Raw genomic sequence first — 24,627 nt, 5'->3', positions numbered from 1 at the left:
GACAAAAAAGTGGGACATAAAACCATACAAAACAATGTCAACTTGATATTATATAAATATAATGATTTAAAAGGTTTATGATTAAACACAAAAATTATTTTATTGCCTTTATATTATTATTTTGGAATATTATTTTCAATTAATTTCTAAAATATAGAAAAATTATATATATGGTAACTATAATGATTTAATAATTATTCCTAACCTTATTATACCATAAGTGATGTGAAAATTAAATTGCAAAATCTCTATTTTCCTAATATGGGATTTTTATTTTGCTACACAATTGGCAAGTATATCATCAACTTGCAATTGCATAATTTAATATTAGGTGCAAAAGGTCCACAAATTCAACTATAAAATGCACAATACATCTCATACTTTGTACATTACTAGCTCATCTCCATATAAACAATTTTTAGTTTTATCCCTCAGCTGATTTCAAATAATGGCTTCTTTTGGGGTTTCTTCTTGTTTCATCGTTTTGATCGTAGCATTTTGTTAGTATATACAATAATTCTCTACTTCGATATTCAATCATTACATAAATATTTTCTTTTTGGTACAAAAGGGTTTACAATCTGAAGATAAAAAGAAGGGTTGCAATTGTTGTGATTTAAATCTCAATTGTTTCAAATTTATCATCGTCTTCGTCATCATCATCATCATCATTATATACATCAATAACTAATAAAAATAATTAAAACCGAATAAATGATGAAAAATTATTGCTTAATTTGCAGGTGTATTCTACTTGGAAGCATGTACTCATGACTCAGAATGTCAATTGAATTGTGACCATCTCGGCCTTTGTGACCTACCAATCGGAAAGTGCAGTTGTCTATTGATATTTGATCCGTTATCCTCTACCATTGTACCAAATGTTGCGGCACCAAATGCTGCAGTACCAAATGCAGCTGTACCAAATGCTACGATACCAAATACTGCTGTTCCAAATGTTGTTGTACCAAACGTTGCGGTACCAAATGCTGCTGTACCAGATGTTGCGGTACCAAATGTTGCTGTACCAAATGTTGCGATACCAAATGCTGCGGTACCAAATGCGAACGAGAAATGTGTTGACGATGCAGATTGTGCTAATTTTTGTGGACCAACTTGCAAATACTATAAATGTGATAACGGCTTTTGTATATGCCATTGTAGTGCATGAAAAACATAGTGTTTTTGTTCAAAGGCTCTAATTTTAGGCTTTTCAATAATTTATACTAGAAAATCAGCATATAAAACAAGTGACTAGAAAAATGTGTTGAGAGGATTGATTTGCTTTTTATTATATTAAAATTCACTTTATTGATCTTAAAAAAAATAGATGATAAACTAATAATTAAACTCATGCTTCCAATTCAAATATGAATGATGTATTCGTGTTATTTTTATGTTTTTGTGTCATGTTATATTTAGATTGTGTAATCTTGTCATATCGAACATTTTTAATTTTGCATTTAAAACTTTCTTTATGGTTTCATTGTTGAATTAGATACTTTATTTTCTTGGCTAGATCCATTCTTATAAATTCATATGTTATGTTGAAAGAGATACATGAGTGCTCAAAGATTTATTTATTTTTCTTTTTTTCTTTTTGTTAACATTGAATTGGTGGGCAAGGGCGAGGGGGACTAGAAGTGACATTGGTCCCCTAGAAATGAAAATTTCTTTACGTAGTCCTTTTAACTTCTATAAAATTAAAAGTTAACATAATGATAAATTTTCAGTTTGACTCCACAAGAAATAATATTCATTTCTGCTCCCAAAACAATTGGGAAACAAAAATCTCAAAAAAATGTTAGAGTACTTCCCATATACTAGTTGATTCTGGTCCAATCAGAGTCATATGATTCTAAAAACCTTGTTGTAAACCCTTTATGTTGTGTTGAAAGAGACATGTTGGAGTACTGGAAGATTATTTATTTTTTATTGACAATTTAACTCGGAAAACAAAAATCTAAACAAATATTAGACTAACGAGGTTTCAAGTTTTCCAAGACATGCGTTGAGAGAGCAACAATCTTTGAATTTCTAGTTTTAATTGGGATTTCATCATCATCTTATTTTCATAAGACTAAATTTTTTCCCCACAAGAAACCTACAAGTTTTCGATCATTTTCAAGTTTAATTTGTGTTCTCGCTACTTCATCCAAGTATAAACATCATCTAATTACTCCATGATTCCTACCTTCATACACATTAACATGAGCTTTAGCCACATTTTTCACCTTTGCAATTGCTAAGAAACCTTGTTGCAACATCAAATTCCCACTTGCATTGTATTTTTCATATGTTTGATAGGTCATAATAATAATAATAAAAAGAATTATAGTCAAAGTAACATAAAAAGTATTTGGTTTCGGTGTACCATTAAGGTATGGTATAGAAGTTTGTATGTATGGATTTGGAAAGGTGGTAGCCATAAGAATACTAGGGCAAATAGTAACTGGGTTTACTTTTAGCTTCTTTGCTTTCATCCTAGCTACCTTCTCAGCCTTAGTCTTACACATTGCAAGTAGGGGTGAGCAAAACTCGATTCAACTGAAAAAAATAAAAAAAAAATCAAATTTCGCATTAAATGAATCGAGTTATTTGAATTAATCAAATTATTCGAGTCAACTTGATTTTTTTTTCGAATTTTGAGTTCGAATCAAGTTTGGTTTTCAAATTCGAATAACTCAAATAATTCGAATAAACTGAATACTAAACTATAATGTTTTACATTTTTACCCCAAACTTCCAAACCTCTTTACTTTGCCCCAAAACTTTTACTCCCTCCCAGTTTTCCCCCTAAATAGTGTTCCTTATAACTCATCCAACCAAATCACATCAACAGAATAGTTATGGTCAATGCCACCAAAGATTACAGTTAAAACTGCTAGATCGGATACATGTGGTCAAGCCACTATATTACAACCCAGCTACTAGAACAAACATATGTGGTTGAGCCACGATAACTGTAGACAAGCTGCCAAACAGAAATGTGGATAAACCACTAGAATGCACAGATCATTAAACTGTCAAAATCGTGTCATATCAAACATTTTTAATTTTGCATTTAAAAAATTTCTTTATGGTTTCATTGATGAATTAGATACTTCATTTTCTTGACTAGATCTATTCTTATAAACTCATATGTTTTGTTGAAAAAGATAAATGAGTGCTCAAAGATTTATTTATTTTTTCTTTTTCCTTTTGTTAACATTGAATTGGTGGGCAAGGGCGAGGGGGGCTAAAAGTGACCTTGGCCCCATATGAAAAATTCTTTATGTAGTCCCTTTAACTTCTATAAAATTGAAAGTTAACATATTGATAAATTATCACTTTGACTCCCTAAGAAATATTATTCATTTTTGGCCCCTAAAATTTTTTTTTGGCTTCGGTCTTATCACTGGAGAAACAAAAATCTCAACAAAATTTTGAATATTTCCCATATACCAGTCATTTCTGGTCCACTCAGTCATTTGATTTTAAAAAGCTTGCTGTAGACCCTCTATGTTATGTTGAAAGAGACATGTTAAAGTGCTTGACGATTTATTTTTCTTTTATTAACAATTTAACTCATGAAACGAAAATCTCAAAAAAATATTAGACTAACGAGGTTTCAAGTTTTACAAGACATGTGCCAACTAGCCTTATTTAAAAGAGTACCAAGCTCTGAAGTGCTAGTTTTAATTGGAATTTTTTCATCATCTTCTTTTGATAAGACTACATTTGTTTTTCCTTGTCACACCCCTAATTTTTGAATTTTTATTTTGGATGGTTGATCAAGTGGATTTTGTAAGGAACTTGTAAGTGAGCTCATCTAATTCGAAAGATTAGACAAGAGCTATTAGGTGCATCCTTTAGTAAACTGTTTTGTTGTGTTCCGCCATCTTGCAGCTTGCATTTTGGTAAGTTCTTCCGTGCGCAAACACGCCAGTGGCGAGTTCAGTTTTTTTTTTGGGTTTAATCATTTGATTATTAACCCACGATAAATGGGACACGTACTAGTGATGTGGCAACCCTTGGGAAAGGAACGTGTCACTGTGCATAACACCTGGAGAGTCTTGATCATTGTGCTTAATTAGTGGAATCATGTGTGCATGTGTGACAACCCGAATTAGGGCCTAATCGGAATAGTGGTTTCGTGACCACAAATCCGAGATAGAAATAATTGTTTTATAATTATTTTGGGGTTTATGATATGATTGCATGATTGTGTGAAAATTTCGTGATGAAATTCTATGCCTAAAGTGCTTAAATTGAAAGTAGGGACTAAATCGAATAAGTTGCAAAATTTGCATCCCAGAAGTTTTTAGTATGAAATTGTTTTGGAATATTAATTAGGAGGTCTTAAATAGCAATTTGACCAATTTTAAGTTCATGGACAAAATTAGGACATGGAAGGAATTTTTGAAAGTTTAGTAAGGAGGGGCATTTTGGTCATTTGGATATTAAATGAAATAAAATGGGAAAAATAACACAAAATTGGTCATCATCCTCCTTAGTTGCTGCGAATTCTCCTCTCTCCATAGCTAGGGTTTCTTCAACTTTCAAGCTCCATAGTAAGTGATTCCAAGCCCGCTTTTAATGTTCTTTACGTTTTTGGAATCCCGGAAGCTCGATTAAGCTTATGCTAGTAATAATTTAACCTAGGGTTCACATTTGGAAAAATACCCATAGGTGAAATTTGTGTATTTTGATGTTTTATGATAGAATATGAGGTTTTAAATTATGTTAAATAACTTGTGCTACTCGGTTTTAAGTGAAAGCGAGTAAAAGCAAGATAATCGGTAAAAATACCTATTGTTCATAACTATATGATAGAGTGAGAATTTGATGTTGTTGTAGAAGAGAAAATGTTCAGCATATCATAAAATATAAGAATAAGGGCTGAAATTAAATTCCGAGCCTAGGGGCAAAATTGTAATTTTGAAAAGTTAGGGGCAAAATGTAATTTTTCCATGATGTGATTTTTGGATTGAAATAAATAGTATGAGTATTAAATGAGCTAAATGTGTTATTATAGATCAAGAAAGACGCGAATTGATCTCGAGCAGGGAAGGAAAAAGTTTTGGACTAAATTGCAAAATTTCCACATTTTGCACCAAAGTAAGTTTGTATGTAAATATTACAATAATTTCATGTACATTCTTATATTTCAGCCTATTATATAAATATACTAGCTGATGTTAAAATATAAATCGACTATTGGAAGAATGGAAATAAATATAGAGAGAGATCCCTTTGAACATTCGAGAGATCGAATGAAATAGAGGAGCGTAGCTAGGTCACATGTATGATGCTGAGTGCACATCATGTGTACAAGAAAGCTACGAGACACCCTGTAGTAGCTAGGTCACATGTGTGATACGAGATGTATCCCATGTAGACAAGAGAGCTACGTGAAAGATAAATGTAGCTAGGTCGCATGCGTGATTCCAAGTGAAGGACACCATGTAGACAAGAGAGCTACGTGAAAGATAAATGTAGCTAGGTCGCATGCGTGATTCCAAGTGAAGGACACCATGTAGACAAGAGAGCTACGAGACAAATCGGTTGGGTCGCATGAGTGGTACTAAGTGTTCACCATGTGTACAAGAGAGCCGAACTAAACGAAGTATGATGGTGGAGCGTGTCTTTGAAACCATTAAATATCGAGGATTGATCCGAATTGTTCAACGGGATGGTTTTGTGGTGATATTGTGGTTTGGACCTACACTTATGGTGAATGAAATGTGGTGAAAATGATTTGTGGTATATACATATATAAGATAAAATGAGGTTAGCATAAAGAATGTGTGAAAGAGTGAAATTAGCATTAAAACTGTTTTTAGATGGTAGCAGTGACGTGATTTTGAAAAATCACCAAAAATAGGAGGAATATAATTATAGGTTGAATGAGATGTGAAATTAAAGTTTAATGAGTCTACTTTCATATAAAAGAAACAGAGCAAGCAAAGGAATTCTATATTTTGAGATATTTACAATTGTATGTGACTTGCTCAGGATGAATACGTGATCCCCTGTTCCAACTTTGAAAAATCATTAAAAATTGTACAAGGAAAATTAAGAAATATAGTTTACATTCCTAAATTCCTTATTGAGACTAGTTTTAAATGAAACAGACCTCAGGGTTGTTTGAATTGTGTACTGAGAGATATTCAATTCGTAGTGAACAGAGGTCAGATCAGTCGAGCTGTGTAACAGGGAAACTTTAACTAATAAACTGTACTAATCGGCTGAACCAAAATTATAGAAAAAATTAGCAAAAAGCTTTATGAGTCTAGATTCAGGAAATTTTACGGATTTGAATTTCGAGTTTTGTAACCCGAGTTATGATTTATTTAGTGAATATGATGCAGTAGAGACAGCTAAATCAAAGTGGAATGAATAGTGAAGTTAAAGTAGATAAACTTGAATTGTTGTGTAAACATGTTAGATTCTTTAATTAGTATTTACATACTTACTTACTAAGCTATAAGCTTACTTTGTTTCTCTCTTTTGTTTTATAGTGTTCTTCGCTTGCTCGGGAGTTAAGGATCGTGAAGATCTATCCGCACTATCATACTTTAGGGTATTTGAACTAAACGTTTTGAATTATGGCATGTATAGTAGGCTTAATTATTTTGTTACGTGTCATATTTGTCTAGGTTAAAATATTAGTTTCAGTACTCGACCAGATACTTTGTACAAGCCATTAAAGTGGGCTAATATTGTTCAAGACATATGTTATACGATGCACTATCAAATTGGATGACATATTTACATCTCGATTATGTTTAATGGTATGTGTTATGTTCTGGTAATACCTTATATCTGTTCCTATGACGTGTAACGGGTAAGGGGTGTTACATTTAGTGGTATCAGAGCTATGGTTTAGTCGGTTCTCGGACTAATAAAGTGTGTGTAAAGGTCTAGCTATACATGCCATAAAAATATTGTGATAGTGTGGTGACTCCTGATTATTCTAAACTGTGTCTTGTTTTAATATAGTAATGGATCCTGAAGGAACTGCGGCTGATGATGCTGCTAGTAATGCGCCGGCTCCCGCACAAGGGACCGCTACTGTGGAAAATAGACACGAGACATTGAGACAAGGAGATGAGGCTCGGGATGCCTTTCTCCAAATGATGAACAATTGGTATCTTGAATTTATTCGAGCAAATCCAAATGCTCAACCTCCTCCACCCCTCCTATACCTCGACGATTCCTCAGTTGCTCAAGGTATAGATTTGGTAAGAATGAACAAGCCTCCGGTTGACAAGATTCAAAACAAGGGCCCAAGAGTTTAGAGCAAAGGTCGATGATGATCCCGAGAAAGCGGAATTCGGCTTGAAAATTCTACCCGTGTATTTGATGAGCTCTCATGTACACCCGAGGAATGCTTAAAGTGTCTTGTATCACTTTTGAGAGATTGACTTACCACCGGTGGAAGACTTTGGTTGCAGTGGTGCCAAAAGAAAAAGTTACTTGGGATTTCTTCCGGAAGAATTTAGAAAGAAATACATAAGTCAGCGATTTATTGATCAAAATGGAAGGAGTTCCTTGAATTGAAGCAGGGGAAAATGTCTGTAGCGAGTATGAACGCGAATTTGTAAGACTCAGCAAGTATGCCCCAGGAATGTGTGTCCACCGAGGCCATTATGTGTAGAAGATTTGAAGATGGGCTGAATGAGGACATTAAAGTGCTTGTAGGAATTTTGGAGTTGAAAGAATTTGTAGTATTGGTTGATCGAGCTTTTAAAGTCAAGAATTGAACAAAGAAAGAAGAAAAGTCGCTATTGAGGCCCGAGATGTCAGAAAAAGACAGATAAGCAAGCCATTTCAATCTCAACCAAAGAGGTCCAAAGAGACAAACCCTCGAATGACAGTTTCAATTGGGGATTCACACAGAGATCGTGGTAGAGCATATTCGGGGTCTAAAGCTCAAGCTACTTGGTGGCAAGTGTGGGTAATGTGCGACCTAGAAAGCCCGAGTGTCGACAATGTGGCGAGCAACATTATGGTGAGTGTTGGGGACCGAGCGAGCTTGTTTCAAAGTGCTTGTTCTCGCGAGCATTTTATTAGAGATTGTCCGGAGAAAGTTAAAGAAGAAAGATTTGAGCGCTAGATGAATACCACCGCTAGTAGAGGTAGACCACCGAGAAATCTGGAGGTGGGACTAGTAGTAAAGCGTGATGAAAGATTTAACGGCAAGATCGAAGCTAGAGCACCTGCTAGAGCTTATGCTATACGTGCGAGAAGATGCATCATCTCCGATGTTATTCTTGGTACATTTCTCTCTATGATACTATTGTTATTGCATTGATTGATCCGGGTCCACTCATTCCTATATTTGCATGAATTTAGTATCCAATAAAAAGTTGCTGTTGAATTTCTTGAGTTTACGATTAAAGTGTCGAACCCTTAGGCCAATATGTGCTAGTTGACAAGGTTTGCAAGAATTGCCCATTAATGATTCAAGGTCACTGTTTTCCGGCCAACTTGATGTTGTTACCATTTGGTGAGTTTGACGTTATCTTGGGAATGGGTGGTTAACATTGTATGATGCTAAGGTAGATTGTAAACAAAAGACACTAGAGTTGAAATGTGAAAATGGAGAAATTCGTGGGTTGAAACAGATGAATCAAATAAATTGCCTATGGTGATTTCGCACATGTCCGCACGTAAATACATGAGAAAAGGTGTGAAGCTTATCGGCTTATGTAATGAATATTGAGTTGCCTCAACTGAAATTTGAATCGATCGATAGTCTGTGAGTTTCGGATGTATTTCCGAGGAATTGCCCGGGTTGCCTCCGAACAGAGAGATAGATTTTGCCATTGATTTGTTGCCGCACCTTTGCACCGATCTCGATTGCTCCATATAGAATGGCTCATTGAATTAAAAGAATTGAAGGCTCGATTGCAGGAGTTAACGGACAAGGGATTTGTGAGACCGAGTTTCTCTCCTGGGTGCTCTGTATTATTCAGAAGAAGAAGGATGGTTCAATGAGACTTTGCATTGATTACCGTCGACTTAATAAGGTGACTATAAAGAACAAGTACCGTTGTCGAGGATTGATGATTTATTCGATCGGTTAAAGGGGCCACAGTGTTTTCAAAGATTGATTTGAGGTCCGGTTACTACCGGTGAGAGTTAAGGAGTCGATGTCGAAAACCGCCTTTAGGACAAGGTATGGACATTATGAGTTTCTTGTAATGCCTTTCGACAACAAATGCTCCACTATATTTATGGACTTAATGAATCGGATCTTCCGGCGATATTTGGATAAGTTTGTAGTAGTGTTTATAGATGACATTTTAATTTATTCTCGAGATGAGTCTGAACATGCCGAACACTTGAGAACTATATTGCAAATCTTGAGAGAAAAGAAACTGTTTGCCAAGTTTAGTAAAAGTGAGTTCGCTTCGTGAAGTCGGATTTTGGGGCATATAGTCTCGGTGATGGTATTCGGTGGATCCAAGCAAGATTTCTGCGATCGTTGATTGGAAACCGCCAAGAATGTATCCGAGGTTAGAAGCTTTTAGGCTTAGCGGGTATTATAGACGTTTTGTTGAAGGATTTTCGATGATTGCCTCTCCTATGACTAAGTTGTTGCAAAAGAATGTTAAGTTTGAATGGATGATAAATGTCAACAAAGTTTTGAAAAATTGAAAGCACGATTGATGAAGCACCAATTTTAGTACAGACCGAGTCGGAAAGGAGTTCGTAATTTATAGTGATGCATCATTGATGGCCTTGGATGTGTGTTGATGCAAGAGGGTAAAGTGGTAGCTTATGCTTCGAGACAGTTAAAACCGCATGAGAAGAACTATCCTACACATGATTTGGGAACCGGCATTGTTGTTTTTGCCTTGAAGATTTGGCGACATTATTGTACGGTGAAAAATGCCGAATTTTTACCGATCACAAAAGTTTGAAGTACTTGATGAATCAAAAGGATCCGAATCTGCGACAATGAAGATGGCTTGAATTATTAAAGGATTATGATCTAGTGATTGATTATCATCCGGAAAAGCAAATGTAGTTCTTTGACGCCTTGAGCGAAAATTTCTTTTTACTTTGAGAGCCATGAACACGGGTTAGTATTGTCGATGATGGGTCAATCTTAGCGAAATGAGAGCTAAACCGTTATTTCTCCGTTAATTTGTGATGCTCAAAAGAATGATAGTGAGTTGCGGATCAAGAGAACTCAATGCGAATCGAGTTACGACTCGATTTTCGAGTTGGACCGGATGATTGTTTGATGTTTCGAGACGAGGATATGTGTCCGAAAAACGATAAATTGATTCGAAAATATTACATGAGGCGCACAATGGTGTTTATCGTTCATCCTGGTAGCACAAAATGTATAATGATTTAAAGAAACTGTATTGGTGGCGTGTATGAAAAGGACATTTCGAATTTGTAACCAAGTGTTTGATCATCAACAAGTAAAAGTTGAACATCAAGTGCCTTGAGATTACTTCAACCAATAATGGTGCCCGAGTGGAAATGGGACAAGATTACCATGGATTTTGTAACCGGTTTGCCTTTAACTCCTAAAAAGAAGGATCTTTGTTTGGGTAGTGGTTGATAGATTAACAAAGTCAGCCCACTTTATACCAAGACGCACCGATTACTCACTTGATAAATTAGCGAATTATATGTTGCTGAAATTGTGAAGTTGCACGGAGTACCTATGTCTATAATATCGATAGAGATCCAAGATTTACCTCGAGATTTTGGAAAAAGTTACAAGAAGCTTTGGGTACAAAATTGAACTTTAGTACCGCATTTCATCCACAAACAGATGGTCAAGCAGAAAGAGTAATCCGGTACTCGAAGATATGCTTAGATCTTGTGTTTTAGAATTTGGAGGTAGTTGGGAGAAATATCTATCTTTGATTGAGTTTGCCTACAATAACAGCTTATCAATCAAGTATACAAATGGCACCGTACGAAGCCTTGTATGGTCGTAAGTGTCGGACTCCTTTATATTGGACCGAGCTTAGTGAGAAACAGATTCATGGAGTTGATCTAGTTAAAGAAACCGAAGAGAAAATAAAAGTAATTCGGGATTGCTTAAAAGCTGCTTCAGATCGACAAAAGTCATATGCAGATTTAAAAAGAAAAGAGATTGAATTTCAGGTGGGTGATAAAGTGTTCTTGAAGGTGTCACCATGGAAAAAGATTCTGAGATTTAGTCGGAAAGGCAAGTTGAGTCCGCGTTTTATTGGGCCGTACGAGATTACTGAGAGAATTGGACCAGTGGCATATCGGTTGGCCTTACCGGCAGAGTTAGAAAGAATTCATAACGTGTTTCATGTATCAATGTTGCGACGTTATCGTTCTGATCCTTCACATGTGATTTCTCCAACAGAAATTGAGATTCGATCGGATATGACCTATGAGGAGGAACCAATAAAGATTTTGGCTTGAGAGGTTAAACAGTTAAGAAATAAAAGTATAGCTTTAGTGAAAGTATTGTGGCACAGACATGGGATAGAAGAGGCTACGTGGGAACCCGAGGAAGCTATGAGGAAACAAGACCCAAACCTCTTTCTGGGTAAGATTTTCGGGACGAAAATCTCAAAAGGGGGAGAATTGTAACAACCCGAATTAGAGCCTAATCGAATAGTGGTTTCGTGACCACAAATCCGAGATAGAAATAATTGTTTTATAATTATTTTGGGGTTTATGATATGATTGCATGATTGTGTGAAAATTTCGTGATGAAATTCTATGCCTAAAGTGCTTAAATTGAAAGTAGGGACTAAATCGAATAAGTTGCAAAATTTGCATCCCGAAGTTTTAGTATGAAATTGTTTTGGAATATTAATTAGGAGGTCTTAAATAGCAATTTGACCAATTTTAAGTTCATGGACAAAATTAGGACATGGAAGGAATTTTGAAAGTTTAATAAGGAGGGCATTTTGGTCATTTGGATATTAAATGAAATAAAATGGGAAAAATAACACAAAATTGGTCATCATCCTCCTTAGTTGCTGCGAATTCTCCTCTCTCCATAGCTAGGGTTTCTTCAACTTTCAAGCTCCATAGTAAGTGATTCCAAGCCCGCTTTTAATGTTCTTTACGTTTTGGAATCCGGAAGCTCGATTAAGCTTATGCTAGTAATAATTTAACCTAGGGTTCACATTTGGAAAAATACCCATAGGTGAAATTTGTGTATTTTGATGTTTTATGATAGAATATGAGGTTTTAAATTATGTTAAATAACTTGTGCTACTCGGTTTTAAGTGAAACGAGTAAAAGCAAGATAATCGGTAAAAATACCTATTGTTCATAACTATATGATAGAGTGAGAATTTGATGTTGTTGTAGAAGAGAAAATGTTCAGCATATCATAAAATATAAGAATACGGGCTGAAATTAAATTCCGAGCCTAGGGGCAAAATTGTAATTTTGAAAAGTTAGGGGCAAAATGTAATTTTTCCATGATGTGATTTTTGGATTGAAATAAATAGTATGAGTATTAAATGAGCTAAATGTGTTATTATAGATCAAGAAAGACGGAATTGATCTCGAGCGGGGAAGGAAAATGTTTTGGACTAAATTGCAAAATTTCCACATTTTGCACCAAAGTAAGTTTGTATGTAAATATTACAATAATTTCATGTACATTCTTATATTTCAGCCTATTATATAAATATACTAGCTGATGTTAAAATATAAATCGACTATTGGAAGAATGGAAATAAATATAGAGAGAGATCCGGTTGAACATTCTGAGAGATCGAATGAAATAGAGGGCGTAGCTAGGTCACATGTATGATGCTGAGTGCACATCATGTGTACAAGAAAGCTACGAGACACCCTGTAGTAGCTAGGTCACATGTGTGATACGAGATGTATCCCATGTAGACAAGAGAGCTACGTGAAAGATAAATGTAGCTAGGTCGCATGCGTGATTCCAAGTGAAGGACACCATGTAGACAAGAGAGCTACGTGAAAGATAAATGTAGCTAGGTCGCATGCGTGATTCCAAGTGAAGGACACCATGTAGACAAGAGAGCTACGAGACAAATCGGTTGGGTCGCATGAGTGGTACTAAGTGTTCACCATGTGTACAAGAGAGCCGAACTAAACGAAGTATGATGGTGGAGCTGCAGTCAAACCATTAAATATCGAGGATTGATCCGAATTGTTCAACGGGATGGTTTTGTGGTGATATTGTGGTTTGGACCTACACTTATGGTGAATGAAATGTGGTGAAAATGATTTGTGGTATATACATATATAAGATAAAATGAGGTTAGCATAAAGAATGTGTGAAAGAGTGAAATTAGCATTAAAACTGTTTTTAGATGGTAGCAGTGACGTGATTTTGAAAAATCACCAAAAATAGGAGGAATATAATTATAGGTTGAATGAGATGTGAAATTAAAGTTTAATGAGTCTACTTTCATATAAAAGAAATAGAGCAAGCAAAGGAATTCTATATTTTGAGATATTTACAATTGTATGTGACTTGCTCAGGATGAATACGTGATCCCTGTTCCAACTTTGAAAAATCATTAAAAATTGTACAAGGAAAATTAAGAAATATAGTTTACATGCCTAAATTCCTTATTGAGACTAGTTTTAAATGAAACAGACCTCAGGGTTGTTTGAATTGTGTACTGAGAGATATTCAATTCGTAGTGAACAGAGGTCAGATCAGTCAAGCTGTGTAACAGGGAAACTTTAACTAATAAACTGTACTAATCGGCTGAACCAAAATTATAGAAAAAATTAGCAAAAAGCTTTATGAGTCTAGATTCAGGGAAATTTTACGGATTTGAATTTCGAGTTTTGTAACCCGAGTTATGATTTATTTAGTGAATATGATGCAGTAGAGACAGCTAAATCAAAGTGGAATGAATAGTGAAGTTAAAGTAGATAAACTTGAATTGTTGTGTAAACATGTTAGATTCTTTAATTAGTATTTACATACTTACTTACTAAGCTATAAGCTTACTTTGTTTCTCTCTTTTGTTTTATAGTGTTCTTCGGCTTGCTCAGGAGTTAAGGATCGTGAAGATCTATCCGCACTATCATACTTTAGGGTATTTGAACTAAACGTTTTGAATTATGGCATGTATAGTAGGCTTAATTATTTTGTTACGTGTCATATTTGTCTAGGTTAAAATATTAGTTTCAGTACTCGACCAGATACTTTGTACAAGCCATTAAAGTGGGCTAATATTGTTCAAGACATATGTTATACGATGCACTATCAAATTGGATGACATATTTACATCTCGATTATGTTTAATGGTATGTGTTATGTTCTGGTAATACCTTATATCCTGTTCCGGCGACGGTAACGGGTAAGGGGTGTTACAGCATGTAACGTGACTAGGGATCATGTTTAGAGTGGTAAGAGCTTAGTTTTATATAAATAATAGAGGTATAAAAGAGGAAATACTTTAATTTCCTTTTCCTCGATTCTTCTTTGTTATCTCCAAAGAAACTTAGAAGTGTTCTTCATTGCTAGAAGGAAAAACCTATGTTTATAGCTTATTTAGAAATTGCCTTTCGAGTCAATTGCTAATAATTTATTAAGTCCTCATTTAGTTCAAATATTAGGAAATATAAGAGTGGTTGAATTCATATATATATAGGTTTTTACTGGATTTTTTTGAAAGGAAGGAAACTTTCTTCTAGTTGAATTGTTGCATGTTGTCGATTCTTATTTTTGCATAACAGTCTCGATTGTTTCTGTATTTAATAGAAATGATTAATTGTATTTAGCTAAAGAAGCTAGAGAAGTCCCCAATAAGAAGTGGAAAGAACTCATTGAGTAGATAAAGATTTCTTGAGAATTTTGGGTGAGTTCCTTTCAATTTTGTTTTCAATAAATAAATGAACTAGCTTAAAATTTTATGTTGTCTTGTCAGGTAAAGTTAGTTATTCCCTTAGAATTTGGCATGTGCATTCTTGTGATAACAAACAGTAGATACGAAACTTAAATAAATGTGCATGAATGATTGAAATGGATATTTCTTCCTTGGTGCACAAGCTCAATATCCGGAAAGGTGGAAAAAGGGGTAATGAAGGCCTATTAAAATGTAATATGATGGGAAGAGCAAATGGATAATTTGATAGGTTACACACTTTTCCTCCAGTAGGGCATGTGAATGCAAACCGAGATCGGTGAAGGACCCCAGCCTTACGGTGCAAGACATGTGTTCAAATTAATAAGAAGGATTTGCGGAGATTCAATTGGTATAAATGGAACATTAGCTCTTCAGAGTGTTGGAAGGATCCGAAGCTAGCACAAGAAAGGGTGTATAAATGTTTGTAAATGGACCGCATGTGAACTGTGAAAAATAAAATAGAATAAAATAAATAAAAATAAAGAACACATAAATTTTACGTGGAAACCCTTTCGGGAAAAAAACCACGGGCAGAGGAGAAGAAAATTCACTATGTCGAAAAATTTTTACTCAAATACAAGAGGAATAGACTATGTCTATTTATAGGCTTGCAAAGCCATATTCTAGTAGGATTGAAACACCTTATCCTAATCAATATAAAATAGATGGAGTTTAATAAGGTTTAAAAACCTTATTCTAAAAATAAAATAAAAGAAGTCTAGTTCTATATGGATTTTACTTTTATTTTATTTTCCATCGTATTTTATTTAAATAAGAATTTTGGGTCACTTAATTCTAACAATCTCCACCTTGACACAAATTCTCAATGAACAAGTTCTTCATCGCGAACTTTCAATAAACAAGTTCTTCACCTCTTCCAAAAAACCCCTTAAGGGTTTAACTTCAACAATGAACACCAACCAAGTCTAAGCAATGCTCAAACTTGGTTATAGGAAGTGACTTAGTCATTATATCTGCAGGATTTTCATGAGTGCTAATTTTTCTCACAACAATATCACCACGAGCAATAATATCACGAACAAAATGATACCGAATATCAATGTGTTTTGTTCTCTCATGAAACATTTGATCTTTTGTAAGAAAGATGGCACTCTGATCGTCACCCTTTGCAACAAGCCTTGCTTTATATCCGGTTCTTCAACTCCGGAGTCCCTTCTTTCTTTTAAACACCCATTTACAACGAACAACCTTTTTACCTTTAGGAAGTTTTACAAGATCTCATGTTCTGTTTTTGTGGAGTGATTCCATCTCCTCTTGCATAGCAAACATCCACTTTTTCGAGTCTTCACACTAATCGCCTCGAATAATTAAATGGCTCTTGATTCGCATCTATATCTTCAGCCACATTTAAAGCATAAGCAACTAGATCAACCTCGGCATACTTCTTTGGAGGTTTAATTTCTCTTCTTGTCCTGTTTTTGGCGATAGAGTATTGCGGTGAAGAAGCAACTCTATTCTCAATTTTGTCTTGGCTTGAGGAGTTGATTCAGATTAATCGATGCTCCACCGCTTTTGGTTTTCTTTATTGGAAGAGTCTTTAAGAGATAAGTTAGGTAGCATAGCGTTTCATCAAAACAACATCTCCGCTAATCACAACTTTTCTATTTTCAGGACACCATAACTTATAGCCTTTTACACCACTTTATAACCAAGAAAACGCATTTAATGGATCTTGGTTCCAATTTTCCATTATCAACATGAGCATACGCAGACACCCAAAAATCTTTAAATCGAATAATTAGCGGGATTACGGACCATACCTCTTGTGGAGTCTTTTCTCAATGGCAACGGATGGAGATCGGTTGATCAAAAACATGCGAGAGGTCGCTTCGCCCAAAATGACTTGTAAGTTGGCATTTGACAACATACATCGAACCTTCTCCATGATCGCTCTGTTCATTCGCTCGCAACGCCGCTTTTGTTGTGGAGTATGACGAATCGTCAAGTGTCTCATGATCCCTTCGACTTGCACAATCTATTAAACTCATCGAATGTAACTCTAAGCCATTGTGCACGGAGGTATTTTATCTGCTTTTCCGTCTATTTTTCAATCATAATTTTCCAAGACTTAAATGTGGAAAACACATCGCTTTTCGCTTGGGAAGAACGCCCAAACTTTTCGGAAAAATCATCAATAAAGGTTAGCATATAATTAGCTCCACCTCTCGAAGGCACTCGGACGGCCCCACGGATCGTAATGGATATACTCCAACGCTTCCTTCGTGTTATGGATTCCTCTAGTGAATCGAACTCTCTTTTGCTTCCCAAAACACAAGTGCTCACAGAAATTCGGTTTGCAAATTCCTTGCCCATTAAGAAGTCCTCTTTGCTTAATTCGCCATGCCATTCTCACTCATATGCCCTAGGCGCATATGCCAAAGTTTAGTAATATCATCATCGACAAGGAAGAGGAAGCGATAGCTGCATCACCGAATGATAGAACCCCTCAGAAACATATAACTTGGCAATCTTTCTTTGCCCTTTCATCACAACAAGGGACCCTTTGAAATCTTTAAACCCCACTTTCAAATTGTGTATCTGCCCTTTTGAATTAAGAGTACTCAACGAAATTAAATTTCTTTTCAATTCGAACATGCCGCACGTCACTAAGTGTTCGACAACTCCATCAAACATCTTAACTTTAATTGTTCCAACACCGCGATTTTACATGAAGCATTATTTCCCATCAAAACAACACCTTCAGACATCTTTGTTTCATAAGTTGTAAACCAATCCCGATTGGGACTCATGTGGAAGGTGCAACTGAATCAAGTATCCACTCCTCGCTTACTTTAGAATCATTGATGAAGCAACTAGAAGTTCACCATCGCCGTAGTCTTCTACAACATCGACTTCACCGAATTTTCCGCTGTTTTCCTTTTGATTCGCAGCCTCCCTTTTAATCTTATTTTGTAGCTTATAGCACTCAGATTTAATGTGCCCTTTCTTCTTGCGAAGTTGCAAGTTTTACCTCTGTTTGAAGATTTCGATCTACCCTTAGATTTACCACGAGGATTCCGTTCTGTGTTCTACCACGATCATCATCAACATTCCGGTCTTGTCTCCCACGAACAATGAGACCTCTCCTAAGAGTTGGGTTTAACCACAAGATGCTTCATCTTATCATACGAGGTTAAAGAATCATAAACCTCATCAACTGTGAGAGACTCGCGGCTATATAAAATCGTGTCTCTAAAGGTTGAATAAGACGGGCAACGAACAAAGTAGAATCAACCCTAGATCTTCCTTATCATCTTGAACCTCCATGGCCTCCAAGTTTGAGAGAATTTCTTTAAACACTGTTAAGTGTTCGTGTATGACGCACCTTCCTCCAAACGATGAGCATAAAGACGCCGCTTCATATGCAACTTGCTTGTTAGAGTTTTCGACATACATATTTGTTCTAGCCTCTTCCATAATGCGTGGCGGTTTTCTCTTTCATCACATCCCGCAAAATTTCGTTGGACAAATGCGATGTAATTGTGTTAATGCCTTTCGATCCTTACGCTTCTTCTCTTCATCTGTTAATGTCGAAGGCATCTTATCTATCCTAGCAGGGCATCCTCTAGATCCATCGTGCAAGAAGCGCTTGCATCTTAATTTGCCACAACGCAAATCGGTGTTGCGATCCAACAATGAATTTCATACTTCAAAGACGCCATTACCGTGATCGAGATGAATAACCCTAAGCTCGATACCAATTTGTGAAAAATAAAATAGAATAAAATAAATAAAAATAAAGAACACATAAATTTTACGTGGAAACCCTTTCGGAAAAAAAAACCACAGGCAGAGGAGAAGAAAATTCACTATGTCGAAAAATTTTTACTCAAATACAAGAGGAATAGACTATGTCTATTTATAGGCTTGCAAAGCCATATTCTAGTAGGATTGAAACACCTTATCCTAATCAATATAAAATAGATGGAGTTTAATAAGGTTTAAAACCTTATTCTAAAAATAAAATAAAAGAAGTCTAGTTCTATATGGATTTTACTTTTATTTTATTTTCCATCGTATTTTATTTAAATAAGAATTTTGGGTCACTTAATTCTAACATGAACTATTCTGGAATGTATCAATATCTGACAATGGATTATGCTTATTGACAAATGTAATTAGATGCAGATAGTATCCGCAAATGCATTTAACGTAGTCATAATATATGTTAGCTTGTGAATTGTATTTAGATGCTATTAATATTCACCTAGGTACCTAATTTAGTCATAATATATGTTAGCATGCGAGTTGTTTATTTTCTCTTAAGGATGAATATTTATTTTGATATTCCTTCAATGTACTATGTACGCGGACTTGGATGAAGATATTGCATTATAGGTAGGTTTGTATGGGTTATTATTTAATCTTGGAACTCACTAAGTTATTTTTGAACTTACCTAGCTTCCTTTATCCCATTTTCAGGTATCTTAGGGCATTGCGAATTCTTTGTAGGGACTCAGCCAGACAACTGACTCATTTGTGAGCCATTTATTTGTCTATTTTGTAACATGTATATCTTGAGGTGGCTTGCATTTCTAGCCTCTTTTGTTAAAATTTTGTAAATAGTGAAAATTTGTTTGTACCTACGTACATTATTTTGTATAGGTTGAATGTCAGTGACACTTCGCCAAATATTCAAACTTTCATATTGTTGATGATTTGGTGTACTATTATTATGCCTTTGTGATGTGCCTTAAAACCTTATTCCGCCAAGCAGCTTTTAAAACTAGTTGTTATTATACGTTGAATGGCACCAAAAACTTGGTTCGCGATGGAATGTAGAAGTATACACTATCATTATCAAGTAATATGTAAGTAAAAAGAGTATCGTCACCACAGGGATTATATCTATTAATCAACAGTTGTAAAATCATTAATTTACAAATTGGTTATGAAAATTAAATATTTGAAGGTGATGGATGTCCTATTTAAATTAACAGCTAATATGTAAATGATATTAAATAAATGCAATTAATGGTTTAGCAACAATTCACAAGATTTAACAACAATAGTATGAATAAGCTAAAACAATTACAACTTTTAATTTAATTCATTCATTATCATGCTTAACAAATGTTTCGGAAAAACTCCATGGCAACTCGATCACTTATGAACTTGAAATCTAAAATCATATGCTCTTTTGAGATCTTAGATTTATCACTTAGAAAAACATGCATATTTCTATGTCAACATTTAACTAAGGATTCCTTAGAATTTATGTAAAGTAACAAGGACGGGTTAGGTTTAAAACAATTTAATCACAAAAATCTAAAATTTATGCAAGGTAATAGTGTTCTTTTAGAATTATTACAAGGCTTTAATTTATTCTTGTTCAAATATAAATTAACCATGCATCTTCTAATTATTACGTCCATTAATTACCATCTAGTCCAGATTAAGCGATTAATTCTAATGTAGTCAAACATATCTTAATGCATGAATAACTTGAATGATTTTAATTGGAAGTATAAATAATTGAGGTACAGAACAATATAAACATGAAGTGAATGAATCGAATCAAGGCGTTGCAACCATTCTAGTTGAACCAATTTAAGTGCAGTCAAATAATTTGCAAACATGTTTATAAACAAAGAACAATTAAAGAGAAAGGAAGAAGAAACTCTTATATGAATTCAGTGATTTCTCGAGAACTATCCATGGTGGCTTCCTTTGATTTTTGGCATTGATCCAAAGCAAATTACTCCTCAAGGTGGGCAGCTAAGAGAGATTTTTTCTCAAGAATGGCTTACTGGGGGAAATCTCAAAAAGAGGATGGGAAAAATAAAGGGAAATGGAAGGCTTTAGGCATGGAAGAGGAAAGGGAAAGGAGTGTGTCGAATGAATGATTGATTGATTGATGAGTGATTTGAGAGGTGAATGGAGGTGTTATTTATACATAAGGGAAGGCTTAGGAGTTTGCTAAAAATAGCATGAACACCCCTTAGAAATCTTGTAACGCCCCTTACCCGAGACCGTTGCCAGAGTCGAGCACAAGGCACTATTAAACTTATTTGAGCACTTAACCAAATTTAGATAATTTATATCATACTTTTTAGACAAGCTGTCCAACTGCGTCATAGTTGCTAAATAATTCATATCTCGAGTTATAAAACTCGAAACCCAAATCCGTAAATTTTCCCTGAATTTATACTCATATATCTACTTACCAATTTTTTTTTATAATTTTTGGTTGGTCCAATTAGTACAGTTTATTAGTTAAATCCTCCCCTGTTTCAGGGTTTGGATACTTTGACCCCTGTTCACTACGAACCAAATTTCTCCCTGTAAAAAATTCAAATAACCATGCCGTTTGTTTTATTAAAATAGACACAATGAGGAATCCATACATATACAGTATGACTCATAATTATTTTTGTACAATTTTTAATGATTTTTTAAAATCAGAACAGGGGAACTCGAAGTCATTCAGACTCTGTCTCACCACAATTTAAATATCTCATAACATAAAATCCAATTGCAAGCACCGTTTCCTCTATATGAAACTAGACTCATTAGGATTTAATCTTATTTTTTCCCAGCCCTTAACTCAATTTCCATAATTTATGGTGAATTTTCAAAGTCAAACTACTGCTACTTACCAAAAACTGTTTTAGTACAAATATTGTTAACTAGTTCATAACATCTTTACTTCAATTCATCCAAACTCTATACATGCCATATAAATCTTTAAACATAAAACAAAAACTACCAGAATTGATCTGAATAGTGTGCCCTGTTGTGTTGATCCGATCTACCCACTTCACTTCAAGTCAATTTACATAAAAATATTAAACACACACAAGTAAGCTTATTGAAGCTTAGTAAGCTCATAGGCATATAAACACAAATCATATCAAATATCGTACACAATCATATATCTATTAGTTTAACTATTTCATCCTCCAAATCACAATTTAATTAATAACTCATTGGAATAATTTCCATATGGCTACTCACAATTTAACTCCCTTAGGCCCATTTCTCATTTACTTCATTGTCAAATTAAGGAACAATAAGGGAATTGAGTGCTTCATTATCACATTGCCATAGTAAACTATGGACTTTCACATTGTTACGCATCACACACCGAAGCCATAGCCTTGCCATGGTCTTACACGGTTCACATATCATACCGAAGCCATATCCCAGACATGGTCTTATACGGAATCACATTATCACATTATACCGATGCCATAGCCCAGCTATGGTCTTATACGGAGTCACATTATCACATTGCACCGATGCCATAGCCCAGCTACCGTCTTAAACGGGCACACTTATCACATATTTTTCGTCAATTCATCAGGGTCACAGAATAGAAGCACTCAAATCCATTGTTCCTACTAATTTGTACTTTTAATTACACATTATTCATTAGTTAATGCAAATTGATAGTATTCATCAACAATAAAATACTTTAACAATCATAAGATTTTCATATCAAAACATTGAACTTTGCCATATGAACTTACGGACTAATTTGCAAAAGTCGTAGAAATTGGGGACTATTCTTGAATTTTCTCCTTTCCACGATTCAGTTCGTTTTCTTGATCTATAATTATAAAATCATTCCTTCATTAGCATCCATTTCAATTCTATTTCACTTCACAATTTATGCTGTTCAAATTTTGAAATTGCACTTTTACCCCAAAATTTATAGTTTTCACAATTTAGTCCCTGCTCAATTCACCCATCAATTGAACTAATTTTTCTCAATGAACACTTTATTTTATCATTATAAACTATTTAAAAACCTTTTATATTCTTAATTTCAACAGAAACCTTCAATTCACAACTTTTTCACAATTAGGTCCTAAATATCATTTCCTATCAAAATCACTTAATAAAACCACCTTAATATGAAATTAGAACTTAAATTTCATAATAATTCATCATAAAATTCCCTTATCCATCCAGGGTAATTTCCAATTTCACCCATAAAATCAAAAACTAATGAATTCTACAAGTGGACCTAATTGTAAAAGTCATAAAAATAAAATTATCAAGAAAAGTAAGAATTAAACTCACATGATGTAAAAATATGAAAACCAGCTTTCTCCAGACCTTCTACGGCGTTTTGGCTGAGAAAATATGAAGAAATGTCTAGATTTTTCAATTACATCATTATTTAACTATTAACTTTTATGCTACTTCCAATTTTGCCCCTTGTTCACATTGTTTTCTTGCTTATTTCATACCCAAACCGTCCAGCCATTAACCTTTGGGTCTAATTGCTCTTTAAATCTATCTTTTTAAATACTTAAGCTATTTACTCACAATTTAACAAATTTTGCGCTATTTTCAATTTAGTCCTTTTTAATTAATTAGCCATCCAAACGTTAAAATTTTCTAACGAAACTTTAATACTAACTCAATGACACTCCATAAATATTTATAAAAATATTTATAGCTCGATTTTCAACTTTGAGGTCTCGATACCTCATTTTTGACCCGTTTGACCTAATAAATTCTTTTATTTCACTAATTTCACCATTTCACAAATTCTTCTAAATTCTTACTTGACTCATAAATATTAAATTACTATCTTGTTCAATCTTATTTGTCGAATTTAGTGATCTCAAATCACCATTTCCGACACCACTGAAAATTAGGTAGTTACAACTCTCCCCTTTAAAATTTCGTCCTCGAAATTTGTTACAAAACGATTTGGATCTGTGATCTCATTGACTCCTCTGTTTCCCCAGTTGCCTCCTCCAATCCATGTCGATGCCATAACACTTTTACTAACGGTTTTCGTTTATTCCGTAGTTCTTTAACTTTCCGAGCTAATATTTTCTTTGGTTCCTCCGAATAAGTCATATATGATTGTAGCTCTATCTCAAGATGAGGAATCACATGTGAAGGGTCCGATCTATATCCTCTCAACATAGATACATGAAATACATTATGGATCTTCTCAAGTTCGGAGGCAAGGCCAATCTATAAGCTACCGGTGATCCTTTCAATGATTTCGATGGTCCGATAAATCGTGGACTAAGCTTTCCTTTTCTACCAAACCGTAAAACTTTCTTCCACGGAAAAACTTTCAAGAACACACGATCACCCACATTGAACTCTATATCTCTTCTTTTCAAATCAGCATACGACTTTTGACGATCGGAAGCGACTTTCAAACTTTCCGAATAATCGAACTTTCTCTTTAGTTTCCGAATTAAATCCACTCGACTAATTTCGATTCACTTAATTCGACCAATACAACGGGGTTCTGCACTTCCTTCCATACAGAGCTTCAAATGGTGCCATTTTGATACTAGCTTGATAACTGTTATTATAAGCAAATTCAGCTAAAGGTAAGTACCTTTCCCAGCTGCCACTGAAATCGAGTATACAACACCTTAACATATCTTCCAAAATCAATCACTCGCTCGATTGTCCATCGTGTGAGGTGAAAAGTCATACTAAATTTTAACTTAGTACCTAAAGCTTCCTGTAGTTTATTCCAAAATCTCAAGTAAACCTCGGATATCGATCAGAAATAATTGATGTCGGCACCCCATGTAATCTCACAATTTCTGACACATATAATTCCGCTAACTTATCAAGTGAAAATCTGCATTCGACCGAAATAAAATACGTTGATTTAGTGAATCATCTACTATCACCCAAATCGAATCTTTTTCTTGAGTCACCGCAATCCAGATACAAAATCCATCGTCACGTGTTCCCACTTCCATTCGGAATCATTACGGGTTGTAACAAACCTGTAGGCACTTGATGTTCACTTTTACTG

General features: G+C 34.8%; 1 protein-coding gene across 1 annotated transcript; it reads left to right on the top strand.

Moving 5' to 3' along the window:
- The first annotated feature begins 377 nt into the window (after positions 1–377).
- On the top strand, positions 378–1,327 carry LOC108486954 (uncharacterized). The gene is made up of 2 exons (XM_017791126.2): positions 378–500; positions 744–1,327. Exons 1-2 carry the CDS (start codon positions 449–451, stop codon positions 1,169–1,171), a joined length of 480 nt encoding a protein of 159 aa, XP_017646615.1. The 5' UTR covers positions 378–448; the 3' UTR covers positions 1,172–1,327.
- The last annotated feature ends 23,300 nt before the right edge of the window (positions 1,328–24,627 follow it).

Source organism: Gossypium arboreum, chromosome 7 (assembly GCF_025698485.1).
Source record: "Gossypium arboreum isolate Shixiya-1 chromosome 7, ASM2569848v2, whole genome shotgun sequence".
Lineage (NCBI taxonomy): Eukaryota > Viridiplantae > Streptophyta > Magnoliopsida > Malvales > Malvaceae > Gossypium > Gossypium arboreum.
Note: the sequence above shows the minus strand (reverse complement) of the source record. Positions and strands in the feature narration are given on the sequence as shown.

Coding starts and splice junctions, on each gene's coding strand:
- LOC108486954 (XM_017791126.2), top strand. CDS start 449: ATGGCTTCTTTTGGGGTTTCTTCTTGTTTCATCGTTTTGATCGTAGCA. Junction 501..743: donor CGTTTTGATCGTAGCATTTT/GTTAGTATATAC, acceptor CTTAATTTGCAG/GTGTATTCTACTTGGAAGCA.